Raw genomic sequence first — 15295 nt, 5'->3', positions numbered from 1 at the left:
GACGTTCCCTTCCCTTCCCTCTCTCCCTCCCCTACCGTCGCGCCGCGCAGCTCGAACTCCGGGACGTTCACCGAGGGCGACCTGACGATCTCGCGACAAGGGTTGCAGATCGCGGGCACGCCCACGGGCGCGGCGGCGGGCGAGCGCGCCGGCGCGTCGCGCGATGCCGCCGCGACGACGCCCACGTCCACGAGGGCGACGACGCCACGGAAGCCGTCGACGAACGCGCGCGACGCCGCCGACGCCGCCGCCGCCGACGACGACGCCGCCGACGACGCCGCCGATGCCGACGCCGCGCCCGACGACCGCCGTCATGAGGTGCGTTCTATACACTGGTCCCCATACGCCGGCGTCGGCGTGGTGAACGCCGATCCTTAAGGACTTTTGCCGTCGTGTCTCTGCGCCCAACCCCCGCTTTCAATCCCGACACACCTCGACGCCTTTCAACTCCATCTGACGCCTTTCAACTCCACCCCGACTATCGATCGTATGGACCTTCGACCCTGAGACCTCCGGCGAGACGCCGTCTAAACCCGGCGCGCCTCCCTCCGGCGACGTCGTCGTCAGCCTCGACGAGCTCGTCGTGCACGGCGTCGTCGGCAAAGGGAGCGGCGGCGTCGTGCAGCGCGCGACGCACGCGAGGACGGGCGCGGAGCTCGCGGTCAAGGTGGTGCAGATGAACGTGCAGGCGGAGGTTCGCAAGAACTTGATCGCGGAGCTTCGAACGTTGCATCAGTCGGCGCATCCGCACGTCGTGCCGTACCACGGGGCGTTCTTCTCCGACGGCAGCGTTTCGATATTGTTGGATTACATGAACGTGGGGTCTCTGAGCGACGTCGCGAAGGTCTTGGGGAAGATCCCGGAGAGGGAGCTCGCGTCCGTATCGCGGTGCGTGCTTCGCGGGCTGGCCTACCTTCACGGCGACATGCGCGTCATCCACCGCGACGTGAAGCCGTCTAACGTGCTCGTGAACGACGCCGGGGAGGTGAAGATCAGCGATTTCGGCGTCTCCGGGCAGCTCGCCAACTCGGTCACGAAGTGTAACTCGTGGGTCGGGACCGTGACGTACATGTCCCCGGAGCGAATAAGCGGAGGGACGTACGGGTTCGATTCCGACGTGTGGTCGTTCGCGTTGTCCATCGTGGAGTGCGCGCTCGGGCGGTTTCCCTACCCGCCGCCGGCGGACGAAGAGGCGCCTTCGGGCGCGAGCGGCGGGGAAGGGGACGGCGCGGACGCGGCTCATAAGCCGCGGCAGCCGATGGGGTTCTGGGATCTGCTTGATCACATCGTCGAGGAGCCGCCGCCGACGCTGCCGCGCGGGGGAGGGCACGATTTTTCCGACGCGTTCCGCGACGCCATCGCGTCGTGTCTGAAGAAGTCGCCGAAAGAGCGCGTCTCCGCGTCGGAGCTGCTGAAGCACGAGTGGTTCGAGGCGCACCCGGAGGAGGGGTGCGACCTCGCCGCGTTTTTCGCGGACGTGGGGGAGAGGCGAGCGAAGGAAAAAGAAGAGAAGGCGTGCAAAACCCAAAAACGTCGATGAGACGAGACGAGACGCGACGAGACGAGACGCGACGCGACGCGACGCGACGAGAGAGAGATGGGTGCTACTTCATTATTAGTCTATCGTAAAACACTACTAGAGTACAGTACTTTAAAGTAAAGCACGTCATTAGCTACAACACGCGACGACAGTCGCGCGCTTCCGTTCCGTCACAGGCTGACTCGGGCGAGCTCTTCGAGGACCGACCCCACGGCGTCCGCGCCGTCGACCGCGTTCGGAAACGCCTTGCCCGCGAGCGTCATCACGAGATCCAAAAAGTGGTTAAACCCGCTCCCGGCGCGCCCGCGCCGTTGCTTCCACGGGAGAAGGATCAAGTCCATGTCCGCGTTCGTGAGCTTGAGTCTCGCGAGGGAAACCATGCGTCGCACGCGCGCGAACGACGCCTCGCGCTCCGTGAACGTCTTGCTTCGATCGACGACGCGAACGAAGAGCTTCTCCACGCGCGCGTAGAGGCGCGAAAGTTTCTCCGACGGGTCGTCCGCGCGCGCGGGCGGCAGCACCGCCGGCACGGGCGAATCGATCGCGTCTTCCTCCTCCTCCTCCTCCTCGCTCTCTTCTTCTTCTTCTTCTTCTTCTTCGTCGTCGTCGTCGTCGTCGTCGTCGTCGTCGTCGTCGTCGTCCTCTCCCTCTCCCTCGCCTTCGGCGTGTTCCTTCGCCGCGGCGTCGGCCTCCTCCTTCCCCGCCTCGCCGCCGCCGCCCTCCGCGGACGAATCCTCCTCCTCCTCCTCCTCGTCGCTCGTCCACCCCGCGACGCGCCTCCGCCGTCGTTCTTCTCTCAACCTCGGCGGCTTCTCCTCCTCGTCTCGGTCGATCCACCACCCCGCGCCGCCGCCTCTCCCCGCGCGCGCGGCGCGATAGCCGCCGTGCTTCGCGACGGGCGAGGACGAGCGGAAGGGCGCGCCTTCTGATTCGCCGCGCGCATTCGCCGCCACCGGCTGCCCGCGCTGCGCGCGCCGGACGATATCCAACGCGCCCGCGAGCACCGCGCTCTTGACGTGCGCGTCCACGGGGGATAACACTGGGATTGTCGGGGTGGAGTTCAAAGGCGTCAGAAGCGGAGTTGAAAGGCATCGAGGGCGGGGATTGAAAGCGAGGGGTGGGCGGAGAGACACGCCGGGCAAAGTCCTTAAGGATCGGCGTTCACCACGCCGACGCGGTCGTATGGGAACCAGTGTGAGATAGAACGCACCGTGCGCGTGCTCGCCCTTGTGGTTTGCGCAAAGGCAACGCGCGTACGGCGCGTCGAGCGACGCGCATCGCTCGAGAACGTCCGTCCTGCGGTCGTTACTACCTTCGGCCCCGGCGGCCGTCGTGAACGTCTTATGCGACTGAAACGCCTCCACCGAGTCGATCGCGAGCGACGGCGACGAGTTCACCTCCAGCAGATACGGCTTCAGATTTTCATCCAGCATGACGTCGAACCCGAGGACTTGAAAGGGCCATTTCATACGAGCGAACATCGGGGTGGAGTTGAAAGGCGTCAGTTGGAGTTGAAAGGCGTCGAGGGCGGGGATTGAAAGCGACGGGTGGGCGGAGAGAAACGCCGGGAAAAGTCCTTAAGAAACGGCGTTCACCACGCGAACGCGGTCGTATGGGGACCAGTGTACAGAACGCACCTTGAAAGCACATCTCCGGATGCGCGCGGTTCGCCACCGCGGCGTCTCGAACCGCGTGACGCATCGCGCCGATCGTGCGATCGACGAGGCGTTCGAGCCGCGTCCACAGCGCGTCGACGTCGTGCCCTTTTCGCGCGAGCTCCGTCATCAGACTCGCGAGGCTTCGCTTCGACCCCTCGGACGCGTGCACGTCGTCGCTTCGCACGAACTCGTCGGCGCCCTTATTCAGCGCGTAGTTCGTGAGATAGCCTCGCACCTCCGCGAGCGTTTTCGACGATGGCGGCGCGTACTTGACCGTGCAGAACCGCGCGAGGCCCTCTTTGGACAGAAACGCGGGGAAGTCGTCCGCGCCGAGGAGGAGCACGTACAGACGCAGGTCAAACTGAGGGTCGTTCCATACAAGCGAACGTTGGGGTGGAGTTCAAAGGCGTCAGTTGGAGTTGAAAGGCGCCGAGGGCGGGTATTGAAATCGAGGGGTGGGCGTAGAGAGACGACGGCGAAAGTCCTTAAGGATCGGCGTTCACCACGCGAACGCAGTCGTATGGGGACCAGTGTATAGAACGCGCCTTCACGCCCCCGATGAGCAGCGGGTTGGTCACGTATCTCTGCACGACGAATCCGCCCGCGGCGGCGTCCGCGTCGCGCTTGGACGCGTCCGGGACGTTCGCAAGTCCGGACATCGTGAACGTGCCGGCGCGGTTGTTGAGTTTTCCGGTGGGCGCGAGAGGGCCGTCCGTCGGCGGCGGCGGCGGTTCGACTTCCGCGTGGATGCGTTTTACTTTCATCGGCGAGGCGTTTTTTTTCTTTCCGGCGCCGCGGCGACCTTCCGTCGTGCCGTCGTTGAAGTTGTACCCGAACCACACCTCCGGGCACTTGCTCTTGAGCTTAAACGCGAGCTCGTACAGGTTCTTCACGAGGAAGATGCCCTTGCCTTGGCTGCCGTTGTCGGGCTTGACGATGTGCCACCGAGGGCCGTTCTATACAAGCGAATGTCGGGGTGGAGTTCAAAGGCGTCAGAGGCGGAGTTGAAAGGCGTCGCGGGCGGTGATTGAAAGCGAGGGGTGGGCGCAGAGACACGCCGGGCAAAGTCCTTAAGGATCGGCGTTCACCACGCCAACGCGGTCGTATGGGGACCAGTGTACAGAACGCACCTGAGTCGGCGGCGGTCCCGGCGGTCGCGCGGCGGCGGCGACGGCGGCGGATGACGAAACGACGCCGCTCGCGGAAGGTATCGACGCCGCGGGCGTCGCGCGCGTTTCGCTCCCGTTCCCGCCGCCTCCCCCGACGTGGAGCGGCGCGAGCCCCGCGGTTATCCCGCGAACGCCGCCGACTTCGCCGTCGTCGCCGTCGCCGCCGGCGGCTCGCGCTCGCGCGGCGGCGGCGGCTTGCAACAAAATCTCCCTTCGTCGCCCCGCGGGCTCGCCGCCCATCGCCTCCCCGACGTGCGCGACGTCGTCCGGGAGGATCACCGTGGTGGGCCAAAACTCGAACGCGTCCGGGAAGAGCTTCGCGGCCTGGTTCATCAGCCGCGCGAATCGCACCTTGTCGCAAATCTGATTCATCCCCGGAAATTTCGCGACGCGCAGTCGCAACCGCCGAGGGCACGGGCGCGTCGGATCCTCCAGCGGGACGTCGCTCGGCGACGGCGGCGGCGGCAACGACGCGATCGTCACGTCGTCGCCGTCGTGCGCGCCGCCCTCGATCGACGCGCGCGCTCTCGCGATCTCGTCGCGGATGTATCGCATGTCCGCGGCTTCTCCACGAAGCGCGCGCAGCGCTGAGGGTCGTTCCATACAAAGCGATGTCGGGGTGGAGTTCAAAGGCGTCAGATGGAGTTGAAAGGCGTCGTGGTCGGGGATTGAAAGCGAGGGATGGGCGGAGAGACACGACGGCAAAAGTCCTTAAGGATCGGCGTTCACCACGCGAACGGGGTCGTACGGGAACCAGTGTATAGAACGCGCCTGTCGCGTTCGATCGTCCGTTTCCCATCCCCGCCGCGCGCGTCAGCGCCCTCTTCCAGATCGCCGCGCGCTTCGCGACGCGCTGCTCGTGCGCGCTCGTCATGTACTCCGTGAGCTCCGCGAGGTCGCGCGCGCGGCAGCACCAGTACAGCTGGCACGCGGAGTCGTCGCCGTGCGTCACGAGCTTCCAACCGTTCAGATGCGCGGCGCGCGCGAGCGCGCCGAGGCTGGTCAGCGCGCCGCGCTTCGCGCTGAGACTGACGCGCGCGAACCCCCCGCGCGCCGCCGCGCGCGTCTTCCGCGTCGTCGGCGTGGACGGCTCGCCGTCGCCGTCGTCGGATGACGACGAGGAGGAGGAGGACGACGACGACGCGCCGTCGTCCCACGCGATGCGCGTGCACGTCTTCGGGATGCCCACCTCCGCGTCCGAGTAGCGCTTCCGCAGCCGCGCGGCGTGATCCACCGTGCTCACGTCCGGGGCGACGCGCGTGACGCCCGGGGCGGCGGCGGCGACGAGCGACGCGAGCGCCTTGACGTCGTAGCCGTAGCGCTTCTTCGAGGCGTCCGCGGACGACGCGGACGCGCGCGCGCGCGCGAGGGGCATGGCCCCGCGCGAACCCGTTGTGACGCATCGCGCGTCGTCGTTTCAGCACTGCTCCGCGCAACGGAAGCGAAGAAAAATCTCTTCTTCCGAGACGGTTCGTATTCGCGATGTCATCACTTCCGCCGTCGCCCCGACGCGCCCGCGACGATGTTCTCCTCCCCGACGCGCGGCGTCGCGCTCCTGCCGTTCAAGACGAAGCCGCCGAGACTCAGCGTCGTGCTCGTCGCCGTCGCGGTCGCGTTCGCCGCCGTGCACGTCGCGCGTGGCGCGCTCTCTATCCTCCTGAACGACGAGTGGCCGCGCGGTCTGCGACGTCTCAGCGCGAGCTCTCGCGACTTTTTCTTCGACGCGACGTCTCGGACGTCGCGCGCGTCGCCGCCGCGGCTCGGCCCGCGGTGCGACGACGACGCGCGGTTCCCGGACACGCACTCGCCGAGCATGACCGCGGCGGAGGTGCGCGCGATGACGCGATACGTCCGAGGCGAGCACGTCGTCGGCGCGGAAGCGGCGGCGACGACGCCCACGACAGTAGTCACGTCCGAAAGTCATCGCAACGCGACGCGAGAGCGAATAAACCGCTGGAACGACGGCGACGGGCCCGTGTACCTCGAGTGGGGCGTCGGCGGATCCACGAGCGTCTTCGGCGTCCAGTCCTCGCGCGCGCACAGCGTCGAGCACGCGGAGGAGTGGTGCGAAATCGTCCGCGGATGGCCGGAGTTGCGATGCATGCGACGGTCGCGGCGGTGGCGTCTGCTGTGCCACGCGCCGCGGACGAAGGTTCGCGCCGGTCCCCGTACGATCGTTCTACACACTAGTCCCCATACGACCGCGTTCGCGTTGTGGCGTTCCGTTCCTTGAGGGCTTTGGCTGACGCGTCTCTCCGCCCACCCCTCGCTGCTTTCGTTCGTTCCGACTCCACCCCGACGTCGAAGCTCGCCAAGTGGGGCTACCCCGCCGCCGCCGACGACGACGCGTTCGAGGACGACATGCGTCCGTACGTGCAAGCGCCCGGGACGTTCGGCGTGGACGCCTTCGACGTCGTGCTCATCGACGGCCGGTACCGTAACGCGTGCGCGTACGCCGTCATACCGTTCCTGCGCGACGACTCGATCGTCGCGTGGCACGACTGGGACGACGCGTCGTGGCGGAGGCTGTTGGAATTGGAAGACGCGGCGGCTGCTTCGATCGCCGCCGGCGCGGCCGCCGCCGCGACCGCCGCGGAACCGCCGCCGTCGTGGCCGAGCGAGCGGCAGTACTGGCGCGCCGCGAGCGCGCTGTTCACGCCGATCGAGAGGGTCGATTCGCTCGTGTTCTTCCGAGTGAAGGACATCGTGCGCGCGAGGATGAAGCTCGTGGCGTGAGTCGACGCGAGCGACGGATGATGACTTTTGCTTTCTGTTTGTGGCGATGGCGTTCGTTCTGTTGTAAGTTTTGAAGACGTGACGTTAATTGTCGAGGGCGCCCCACGCCCTCGCGCACTCGCGCGCGCGCGCCTCCCCCGCGGGACGAGGATGGACGTCCTCGAGGACGCCGCGCGCGTCTTCGCCGCCGCGCGCGATGCCCTCGCCCCGACCGCGGCGGCGGCGCGCGCGACGTGCGACGACGCGCGCCGCGCGTGCGACGACGCCTCCGCGCGGCTGCGCGAGACGACGACGCGCGCGTCGTCGTCGTCGTCGTCGTCGTCGTCGTCGGACGGCGCGCTCGACGCCACGGCCGACGCGACGCTGTCGCTCGCGCGCGCGCTCGCCGAGCGCGCGACATCGCCCGCGCCCGACGTCCTCTTCGCGGTCGTCGCCGGGACGCACCTCGAGCTGTCGCGCGCCGCGGACGCGCTGCATCGATGCGACGCGACGCGCGAAGATCCCTCGACCGTCTCCCACCGCGTCGCGACCGCGTGCGCGTCGCGCGTCGTCCGCCGCGCGCCCGCGCTCGTCGCGATCGCGGCGTCGCGCGTCCGCGAGATCCCGGGCGACGAAACGCGTCGCGCGTCGTGCGCGCGCGCGATGACGGAACGCTGCGCGGTCTTCGCGCGGCGGCATCACGCGGCGTACCGCGCGTTTCGCGAGGCGGTCCCCGCGCGATGGCGCGACGGCCTCGACGGGTCGGCCGTCGCGCCCGCGCTGTCTCGGCCGTTCGCGGCGACGCTCGCGTGCGCGCACGAGGTCTCGAAGGATGTCGAGCGCGCGATCGCGACGAGCGCGGAAGATGGAACGTCAACCGACGCGGCGGCGGACGGCGCCGCGCTCGCCGAGACGCTCGCGAACGTCGTCGACGCGCTCGCGCACCTCGAGTTCGCGCGGTCGCCGAACCCCGCGTACGCGGACGTCCTGCGCGTCGTCGCGTCGTCGCTCGGGGGGGACGATGCGCTGGGCGTGGGATGTGAAGCGTCGCGGCGGTTCATGTCCACGCGGATGTGGCCGGACGCGCGCGCCGAGCTCGACGCGCGGCGCGGCGCGGGCGGCGGCGGCGTCGCGTGGCGCGACGACCCGGTGCTGTCCACGCGCACGCACTTGCTCCTTCGACTCGTGCCGTACGCGCGACTCCCCGGGGGCGTCGGCGGCGGCGGCGGCGCGATAAATAATGGAAATAACGGAAATAACGGAAACGGTCAACGCGAGGGCGTTACCGGGGGCGAGTTACCGATCGCGGTCGCGGCGTGCATGACGCGGTGCCTGAGGCATCCGCGCGCGACGGTGACGCGATCTTCCCACGTCGCGTTCGCGTCCGCGTTCAAGCGCTCGCCGCGCGCCGCGGAGGCGCACTTCCCGACGTACCTGACGACGGCGTTGGAGGCGATGCCGTACGAGGGCGCCACGTCGACTGCCATGTCGGACGCCACGTCACCGCGCGCCCCCGCGGCGACGCCGACGACGCACTTCATCGCCGCCGTCGGCGCGGCGACGCGCGGGTGTCTCCCCGGGTCGTCCCTCCCGACGTTCGCCGCGCGTCGATGCGCGGCGCGCGCGGCGGAGCTCGACGCTGCCACGTCGGACGCCACGTCAGACGCGGCGGCGACGCTGCGACGGCTCGTGTTTAACCTTCTGTCCATCGTGGACCACGAGCACGTCGAGCCGTTGCGCGCGGAGGCGGAGCGCGCGCTGCTGAGGCGCGTTCCATCTCGCACTGGTCCCCGTACGACCGCGTCGGCGTGGTGCACGTCGATCCTTAAGGACTTTTCCCGGCGATTCTCTCCGCCCGCCCCTCGCTTTCAATCCCAACACACCTCGACGCCTTTCAACTCCGCTTCTGACGCCTTTGAACGCCACCCCGACGTCGCTTCGTACGGAACGACCCTCAGCGCCGGCGGAGGCGATCGCGCGGCGCGGCTGAGGGCGTACGACGACTTAGTCGCGGGGATAGGGACGTGCGGGGACTACGCGAGGAAGAACGCGTCCGTGGCGTGGGCGCTTCGGCTGCGAAGCCGCCTCTAGTTGTGATTCATAGTCTGTCACGTAGTAGAATTTAGAGAAGCGAGTCGGGTAGAGTCGCGAAAGGATGCGGCGAGTCGCGGTCGAATCGATCGACAAAAAATGAACTACGTAAGGTTACTCTCTCGACGGCGGCGGCGGGAACAACCCCGGCGGCAGCGGCACGCCGAGCTTCCTCAGAACCTCCGGCCCCTCCTCCAACGCCGCCCTCGCGCCCTGCTCGATCCACTCCGCCGCGAGCTTCGCTCGGTGCTCGTTCGTCGGCATGCGGTACAGGTACGCCGCGCGCCGCAGCGCCGCCGCCGCGGGGCCGTCCACCACGGCGAGGTTTAACGGCAACGCGACGGCGGCGTCCGTCTTGCCCAGCGTCATCATGTCCCCCAGGTGCTGGTACTTGAACGGCAGCAGCGGCCGCGACGACATCGCGGACCAGACGTTCCACGCGGCGTAGTCCGCCTGCTGGAACGCGACCTGCGCGGTGCTCGGGAGCGCCTCCGACGGCGGCGGCGACGCGAAGTCGGCGTCGTTCGGATTCGAATCGTTCGGATTCGAAGACGACGACGACGCGACCACCGCGGCGTCTCCGAGCGCGAACACGTTCGAACGCCCGACGACGCGCAGCGTGTCCTCCGTGACGATCCGCCCTTTCGAATCCCTCGGAAACGGCCACGACTCGGGCGTTACCGCACGCTGCCCCACCGTCCACGCGACGACGTCGAAGTCCTCCGTCGTCGTCGCGCCGTCGCTCGTCTCCACGGTGACCGTCGTCGTCGCGCCGTCGCTCGTCTCCACGGTGACCGTCGCCGCCTCCCCGCACGCGCGCACTCTCTCGACGTCCGCGCACGCCTCCACCGCCACGACGCGCGCGCCCTCCCGCATCACCACCCCCGCGTCCCTGAGCACGCGCGTCGCGGCGGCCCGCTGGCCGCTCGGCGCGCCTCGCATGATCCCGCCGCTCGGCGTGAAGAGCTCGACGGTGGCGACGCCTCGCGTTCGCTCGGCGACGACGCCCGCGAGCTCGACGCCGGCGAGGCCGCCGCCGACGACGGCGACGCGGCGGCGAGCCTCATCCTCCGTCTTATCCGCCGCGCGCTCGATATCCCGCAGCGCCCCCGCGAGCCTCGACGCGTCCTTCGCGTCGTTCAGCGGGATCGCGAAGTCCTTCGCGCCTGCGACCCCCGCGTCGGACGCGTTCGCGCCCACCGCGCAGACGAGGTAATCGTACGGCACCGTCGTCCCGTCCATCAGCGTCACGACGCCGGCGCCGCCCTCGCCCTCGCCCTCCGCGTCGTCGTCTTCGCGCACGTCGACCGCGACGCCCTTCACGAGGCGCACGGCGGTCGGCGCGAGGAGCTCCGCGAACGACGGCGCCACCTCCCACGGCCGCATCGTCTCGTTGACGAGCTCGTAGAGCATGGGCTTGAAGACGAAGTCGTCCGCGCGGTCGACGAGCGTCACGCGCGGTCTGGGCGGGCCCCCGACCGTGGCGTCCCAGGAGAGCGCGTCGAGCTTGAGCGCGGTGTAGAGTCCGCCGAAGCCGCCGCCGAGGACGACGACGCGCGGCGCGCGCGAGGCGGCGGACGAGGATCTCGTCCTCCGCGTCGACGAGGATCTCGACGGACTGTCGTCGTCCGAGGGCGCCTGGGATCCGGTCGTCGTCGTCGCGACGGCGAAGACGGCGACGACGCGAGGAGGAGGAGGGCCGCGTCGAGCGAGCCGCGCGGCGGCGCGCGACGCGCGCGGCGCGGGCGCGCGCGCGCGCGGCGCGACGCATCGCGAGGACGCCGTGGACGTCGTCATCGCTCGCGCGCGCGGCGACGAGTGACGTGGCCGGATAAACGTGAGCGCGACGCGACCAGAACGCGTTCGACATCGTCGATCGCATCATCATTTCCTCCACGCGCGCGCCCCGGGCGCCGCGTCGTCCCCCCGGCCGGCCGCGATGGCGACGCGCCCCGCGTCGACGTCGCCGTCGTCCGACCTCACCTTCGGCATCGCGCTCGCGATGTCCTCCTCGCTCGCCATCGGCAGCAGCTTCATCGTCAAGAAGAAGGGCCTGAAGCTCGCGAGCGCGCGCGGGGGACTCCGCGCGGGCAGCGGCGGGTTCGGCTACCTCCGCGAGCCGCTGTGGTGGGGTGGGATGATCACCATGATAGTCGGCGAGGTCGCCAACTTCGCGGCGTACGCGTACGCGCCCGCGGTCATCGTCACGCCTCTCGGCGCGCTCTCCATCATCGTCGCCGCGGTGCTCTCGCACCACATCCTCCGCGAGCGCCTCAACGGATTCGGATGGCTCGGGTGCTTCCTGTGCGTCGTGGGGTCGCTGTCCGTGGTCATGCACGCGCCGGAGGATCGGCCGATACGCGACGTGCGTCAGCTGTGGGAGATGGCGTCGGCGCCGACGTTCGCGACGTACGCCGCGTTCGCGACGTGCCTGACGTCGTACCTCATCACGAGCGTGTACCCTCGCGTCGGGGAGAAGGCACGCGCGCGCGCGACGTCGACGCCGCGTCTCTTCGCGCGCTTCGCTCGCGGCCGCACGATATGCCACGTCATCAAATCCGATTCGAGTCTGACCACGTCGCCCGCCACCCCCGCCGATCATCGAATCGAATCGATCGCGTCCTTCGCAGGTCCTCGTCGTCCCCATCGGGATCTGCTCGCTCGCGGGGTCGCTCTCGGTGATGGGCGTGAAGGCGCTCGGCATCGCGTTGCGACTGACGTGGGCGGGGAGCAATCAGTTCGCGTACGCGGAAACGTGGGCGTGCGTCGCCGTCGTGGCCGCGTGCGTCGTGACGCAGATGAACTACCTGAACAAAGCCCTGGACGTCTTCAACGCCGCGGTCGTCACGCCGGTGTATTACGTCGGTTTCACGACGTTGACGCTGTTGGCGTCTTCGGTGATGTTCAAAGACTACGAGAGGCAATCGGCGGTGGAGGTGACGTCGCAGCTGTGCGGGTTCGCGACGATTCTGAGCGGGGTGTTCGTGCTTCACGTCACGAAGGACGTCAGGGCGGGGGGGATGGGGCCGCCGGGCGGCGGCGGCGGGAAGGAGAAGCGCGGCGGCGGATTGGGAATGGTGGGGGAGCGCTCGTCTCGAGAGAGCCTCCTCGAGATGGGCGCGGGCGTCGGCGTCGGCGGTGGCGGCGGGGGGAGCCCGGGCGGGGCGCTGCTGAGGCAGAGCTCAGGTCTCGCGAAGAGCGACAGCGGCGGAGAGATTCGCCCGGCGTACGAGTAGGTAGCGGTCGTGTCCTCGAATGGACGTGACCTACACAGCGCGCGCGCGTCCGCGTCATCCGGCAGACTACTACGATACCTTCGTACGTTTTGAGAGCTTTGCTATGATGCTCGAGTCCCACCCCCCTCCCCCCCCTCCGCGGCGTTCACGCCGGCGTCGCCTCCGCCTTCGCCACCCCCCCCGCCTCTCCGCCGCTCTCGTCCTCCGTCCACAGCACCGGCCCGCAGTCCTCCTCTCCGTCCACGCCCTTGACGTACAGCTGTTGTTTGGGATCTAACAGGATGTGATCCAAGCAGTGCCGCGACAGCGGCAGCGGCTTTCGGTCGCATCCTTCGGAATCGCACTGGCTCGGGAGCCCCTCCCTCTCGCGCTCCGCCGCCTCCGCGCTCGCGTCTTCCTTCTTCCCCCCGTGCCCGTTCCGAAGCGTGTACCGGTAGTGCCGCCGTCGAAGATCCTCGAGCAGGCGCCAGTACTGCGCGTTGTACAGCGAGTGCAGCTCCTTCATTCGACCGAGTCGTCGCCGGATGAGCTCTTCCTGCGGGACCGTGTCCGGGGCGTCCGCGAACGCCTCGCCGCCGGCGCCGCCGTTACCGCCGCGGCGCGCGTCGTCCTTCGCGTCCTCCTCCTCCTCCTCCTCCTCCTCGAGCGCGGCGACGTCCTCGTCGCGCAGCTCCTCGTCGCTGAGCTCGTCCTCGGTGTCGATCGCGAGCTCCGCGGCGGCGCGGCGGACGACCGAGGATCCACCGGGCGACGGCGCGACGCGCGCGACGTGCGCGTCGCGCGCGAGCGCGCGCGTCGCCGTGACCGCGGAGTCGTTCTCCGAGCCGTCGGGGTGCGAGCGTTTCATGGGCGCGATCGGGGGTCGCGACCGCGGCGTGGCGACGTGCCGCGGCGTTTGACGTCGACGCGGGGCGCGGCGGGCGATTCTCTGAGATCTCGTCGTCGCGCGGGCGAATTTGTAAACGCGTCGTCGCCGTCGTCGCATTCATCATTCCCCAACCGCGCGGACCGACGTCGATGCTCGACGAGAGGTGCGCGAACCGGGTGATCTCCGGCGCGGGGCTCGGCGCCGCCGTCGGCGCCGCCGTCGGCTCGGCGTACGGCTCGTGGGAGGCTGTGAATTACGTGCGTCCCCCCGACCCCCGCGTCGCGGCGATCGCCCCATCGTTCACGCCAGATCCGATCGTCGTCTCTCGCGCTCGACGCGTCGTCTCCTCTCTCCTCCTCCTCCTCCTCCTCCTCCTCCTCCTCCGTCGCCGACCGCCGACGCGTCTCATCCGTCTCTTCCCGCGCGCCTCGATCGATCAGATCCCCGGGTTCGCGTACAAGATCCGCCACGTGGGGCGGACGACCCTCGGGAGCGCGGCCCTCTTCGGGCTCTTCCTCGGCGCGGGGTCGCTGCTCCAGTGCGGGCGGCGGTGATGACGCCGCGTCGTTAATAAGAAGCGGCGAGGCGGCGGGTCTCATAAACCACGCCCTCTCGTTACAGTAGAATATAATACGCACTCTTCTCATGCCATAATACATAACACGTAACGGCTCCCGACGAGCGGTTATCATGCTCACTAGTCTATCGCCGCTTCTTCGTGTTCCTCGCGATGAAGTCGGCGTTGATCTCCCGGCACGCCGCCTCCTCGCACCCCACCGTCACCTCTATCCCCGCGTCCAACAGCGTCCGTATCCCCCCGCCGCTCACGCGCGGGTCCGGGTCCACGAACCCGACGACGACGCGGCGCACGCCCGCGTCCACGAGCGCTCTCGAGCACGGCGGCGTCCGACCGAAGTGGTCGCACGGCTCGAGGGAGACGTACGCGGTGGCGCCGCGCGCGGCGTCGCCAGCCGCGCGCAACGCGAACACCTGATTGGTCGGATAGGGTGACGTGGCGGATATTTGCGTTAGATATTCGGTGACGTGGCATGAATCGTGGTCGATATCTGTCCACGTCGGCGCACCTCCGCGTGCGGCTCGCCCGCCTTCGGGTGGTAGCCCTCGCCGACGACGTCGCCGTCGTCATTCACGACGACGCAGCCCACGAGCGGGTTCGGATGCGTCTGCCCGGTCGCCGTCGCCGCGAGCTCGAGCGCGCGGCGCATGTAGGCTTTGTCTTCCTCGGAGTGAGCTGGCGGGGCGGACGGACGGACGACGACGCGTATGGGCAATTAGTCGGCGTGGACGGAGGAGTGATCGCGACGAGCGACTGGAAGAAAACCAAACCGAACGAACGACGACTCGATCGAATCGTCGACTCGACGCGTCGACGGCGACGGCGACGCCGCCGCGCGACGCCGCGGCGCGACGCGGAAGAAGGACGGCGCGGTCAGAAATCTCTTGTGGAATGTCGCGTCAGCCCATCGCCCGAGGGCGTAGCCCAAGCGGTGAGGATATCGTCACCCCGCGTCCGTCCGTCCCTCCGTCGTCGTCGCGTGCCGACGTCTCCGAGACGCCGAGACGAACGGATGCATCTGCGCGAGGCGGAGGACGGGACGATCGGGGGAGGACGCGCGTCGCGCGCTCGACGACGCCACGCGGCGTCGCGCGACGCGTCGTCGAGCGCGCGAGGGAGTCGCCGTTCGCCGCGCACCCGCGGTCGCCTCGAGCTTCGGCGCGTCGCCCGGCGGCGCGGCGGCGCGCGCGCGAATCGTCGACGCGCGGCGGACGATGACGATCGCGTTCGCCCCCGCGCGTCGAGCGCCGACGTCGCGACGGGGGACGGCGACGACGCGGCGCGCGCCGCCGCGCGCCGCGACGGCGCATCGCGGGCGCGTCGTCGGGAGCGCGACGCGCGTCGCGCGCGTCATGACGACGGGGGCGATGGACGACGCGTGCGCGCGCGTCGTGGGAGTCCGCGACGGCGAGTATGATAAATCATTCCTTCCGCGCGTGGG

General features: G+C 69.1%; 9 protein-coding genes across 9 annotated transcripts; 4 read left to right on the top strand and 5 right to left on the bottom strand.

Annotated features, from left to right (window-relative positions):
• Window positions 1-553: 553 nt before the first annotated feature.
• MICPUCDRAFT_17784 (uncharacterized protein) lies at window positions 554-1540 on the top strand (the record flags this gene model as incomplete). The annotated part of the gene is made up of 1 exon (XM_003059564.1): window positions 554-1540. A coding segment is annotated over one exon (987 nt), but the record flags the coding sequence as incomplete, so codon positions are not given.
• Window positions 1541-2907: 1367 nt separating this feature from the next.
• Window positions 2908-3562, bottom strand: MICPUCDRAFT_6680 (uncharacterized protein; the record flags this gene model as incomplete). The annotated part of the gene is made up of 2 exons (XM_003059273.1): window positions 2908-2990; window positions 3178-3562. Coding segments are annotated over 2 exons (468 nt in total), but the record flags the coding sequence as incomplete, so codon positions are not given.
• A 706-nt stretch (window positions 3563-4268) lies between these two features.
• Window positions 4269-5742, bottom strand: MICPUCDRAFT_40353 (uncharacterized protein; the record flags this gene model as incomplete). The annotated part of the gene is made up of 2 exons (XM_003059272.1): window positions 4269-4796; window positions 5116-5742. The coding sequence occupies 2 exons, from the start codon at window positions 5740-5742 to the stop codon at window positions 4269-4271; spliced, it is 1155 nt and encodes a 384-aa protein (XP_003059318.1).
• A 147-nt stretch (window positions 5743-5889) lies between these two features.
• On the top strand, window positions 5890-7103 carry MICPUCDRAFT_59062 (uncharacterized protein; the record flags this gene model as incomplete). The annotated part of the gene is made up of 2 exons (XM_003059563.1): window positions 5890-6519; window positions 6675-7103. The coding sequence occupies 2 exons, from the start codon at window positions 5890-5892 to the stop codon at window positions 7101-7103; spliced, it is 1059 nt and encodes a 352-aa protein (XP_003059609.1).
• A 150-nt stretch (window positions 7104-7253) lies between these two features.
• Window positions 7254-9173, top strand: MICPUCDRAFT_59061 (uncharacterized protein; the record flags this gene model as incomplete). The annotated part of the gene is made up of 1 exon (XM_003059562.1): window positions 7254-9173. One exon carries the CDS (start codon window positions 7254-7256, stop codon window positions 9171-9173), a length of 1920 nt encoding a protein of 639 aa, XP_003059608.1.
• Window positions 9174-9287: 114 nt separating this feature from the next.
• Window positions 9288-10970, bottom strand: MICPUCDRAFT_47596 (uncharacterized protein; the record flags this gene model as incomplete). The annotated part of the gene is made up of 1 exon (XM_003059271.1): window positions 9288-10970. The coding sequence occupies one exon, from the start codon at window positions 10968-10970 to the stop codon at window positions 9288-9290; it is 1683 nt and encodes a 560-aa protein (XP_003059317.1).
• Window positions 10971-11142: 172 nt separating this feature from the next.
• MICPUCDRAFT_4940 (NIPA Mg2+ uptake permease family) lies at window positions 11143-12181 on the top strand (the record flags this gene model as incomplete). The annotated part of the gene is made up of 2 exons (XM_003059561.1): window positions 11143-11640; window positions 11804-12181. Coding segments are annotated over 2 exons (876 nt in total), but the record flags the coding sequence as incomplete, so codon positions are not given.
• A 373-nt stretch (window positions 12182-12554) lies between these two features.
• Window positions 12555-13256, bottom strand: MICPUCDRAFT_40350 (uncharacterized protein; the record flags this gene model as incomplete). The annotated part of the gene is made up of 1 exon (XM_003059270.1): window positions 12555-13256. The coding sequence occupies one exon, from the start codon at window positions 13254-13256 to the stop codon at window positions 12555-12557; it is 702 nt and encodes a 233-aa protein (XP_003059316.1).
• Window positions 13257-13979: 723 nt separating this feature from the next.
• MICPUCDRAFT_17954 (uncharacterized protein) lies at window positions 13980-14515 on the bottom strand (the record flags this gene model as incomplete). The annotated part of the gene is made up of 2 exons (XM_003059269.1): window positions 13980-14267; window positions 14363-14515. Coding segments are annotated over 2 exons (441 nt in total), but the record flags the coding sequence as incomplete, so codon positions are not given.
• Window positions 14516-15295: the final 780 nt, after the last annotated feature.

Source organism: Micromonas pusilla (genome assembly GCF_000151265.4).
Source record: "Micromonas pusilla CCMP1545 genomic scaffold MICPUCscaffold_6, whole genome shotgun sequence".
NCBI classification, from domain to species: domain Eukaryota; kingdom Viridiplantae; phylum Chlorophyta; class Mamiellophyceae; order Mamiellales; family Mamiellaceae; genus Micromonas; species Micromonas pusilla.
Note: the sequence above shows the minus strand (reverse complement) of the source record. Positions and strands in the feature narration are given on the sequence as shown.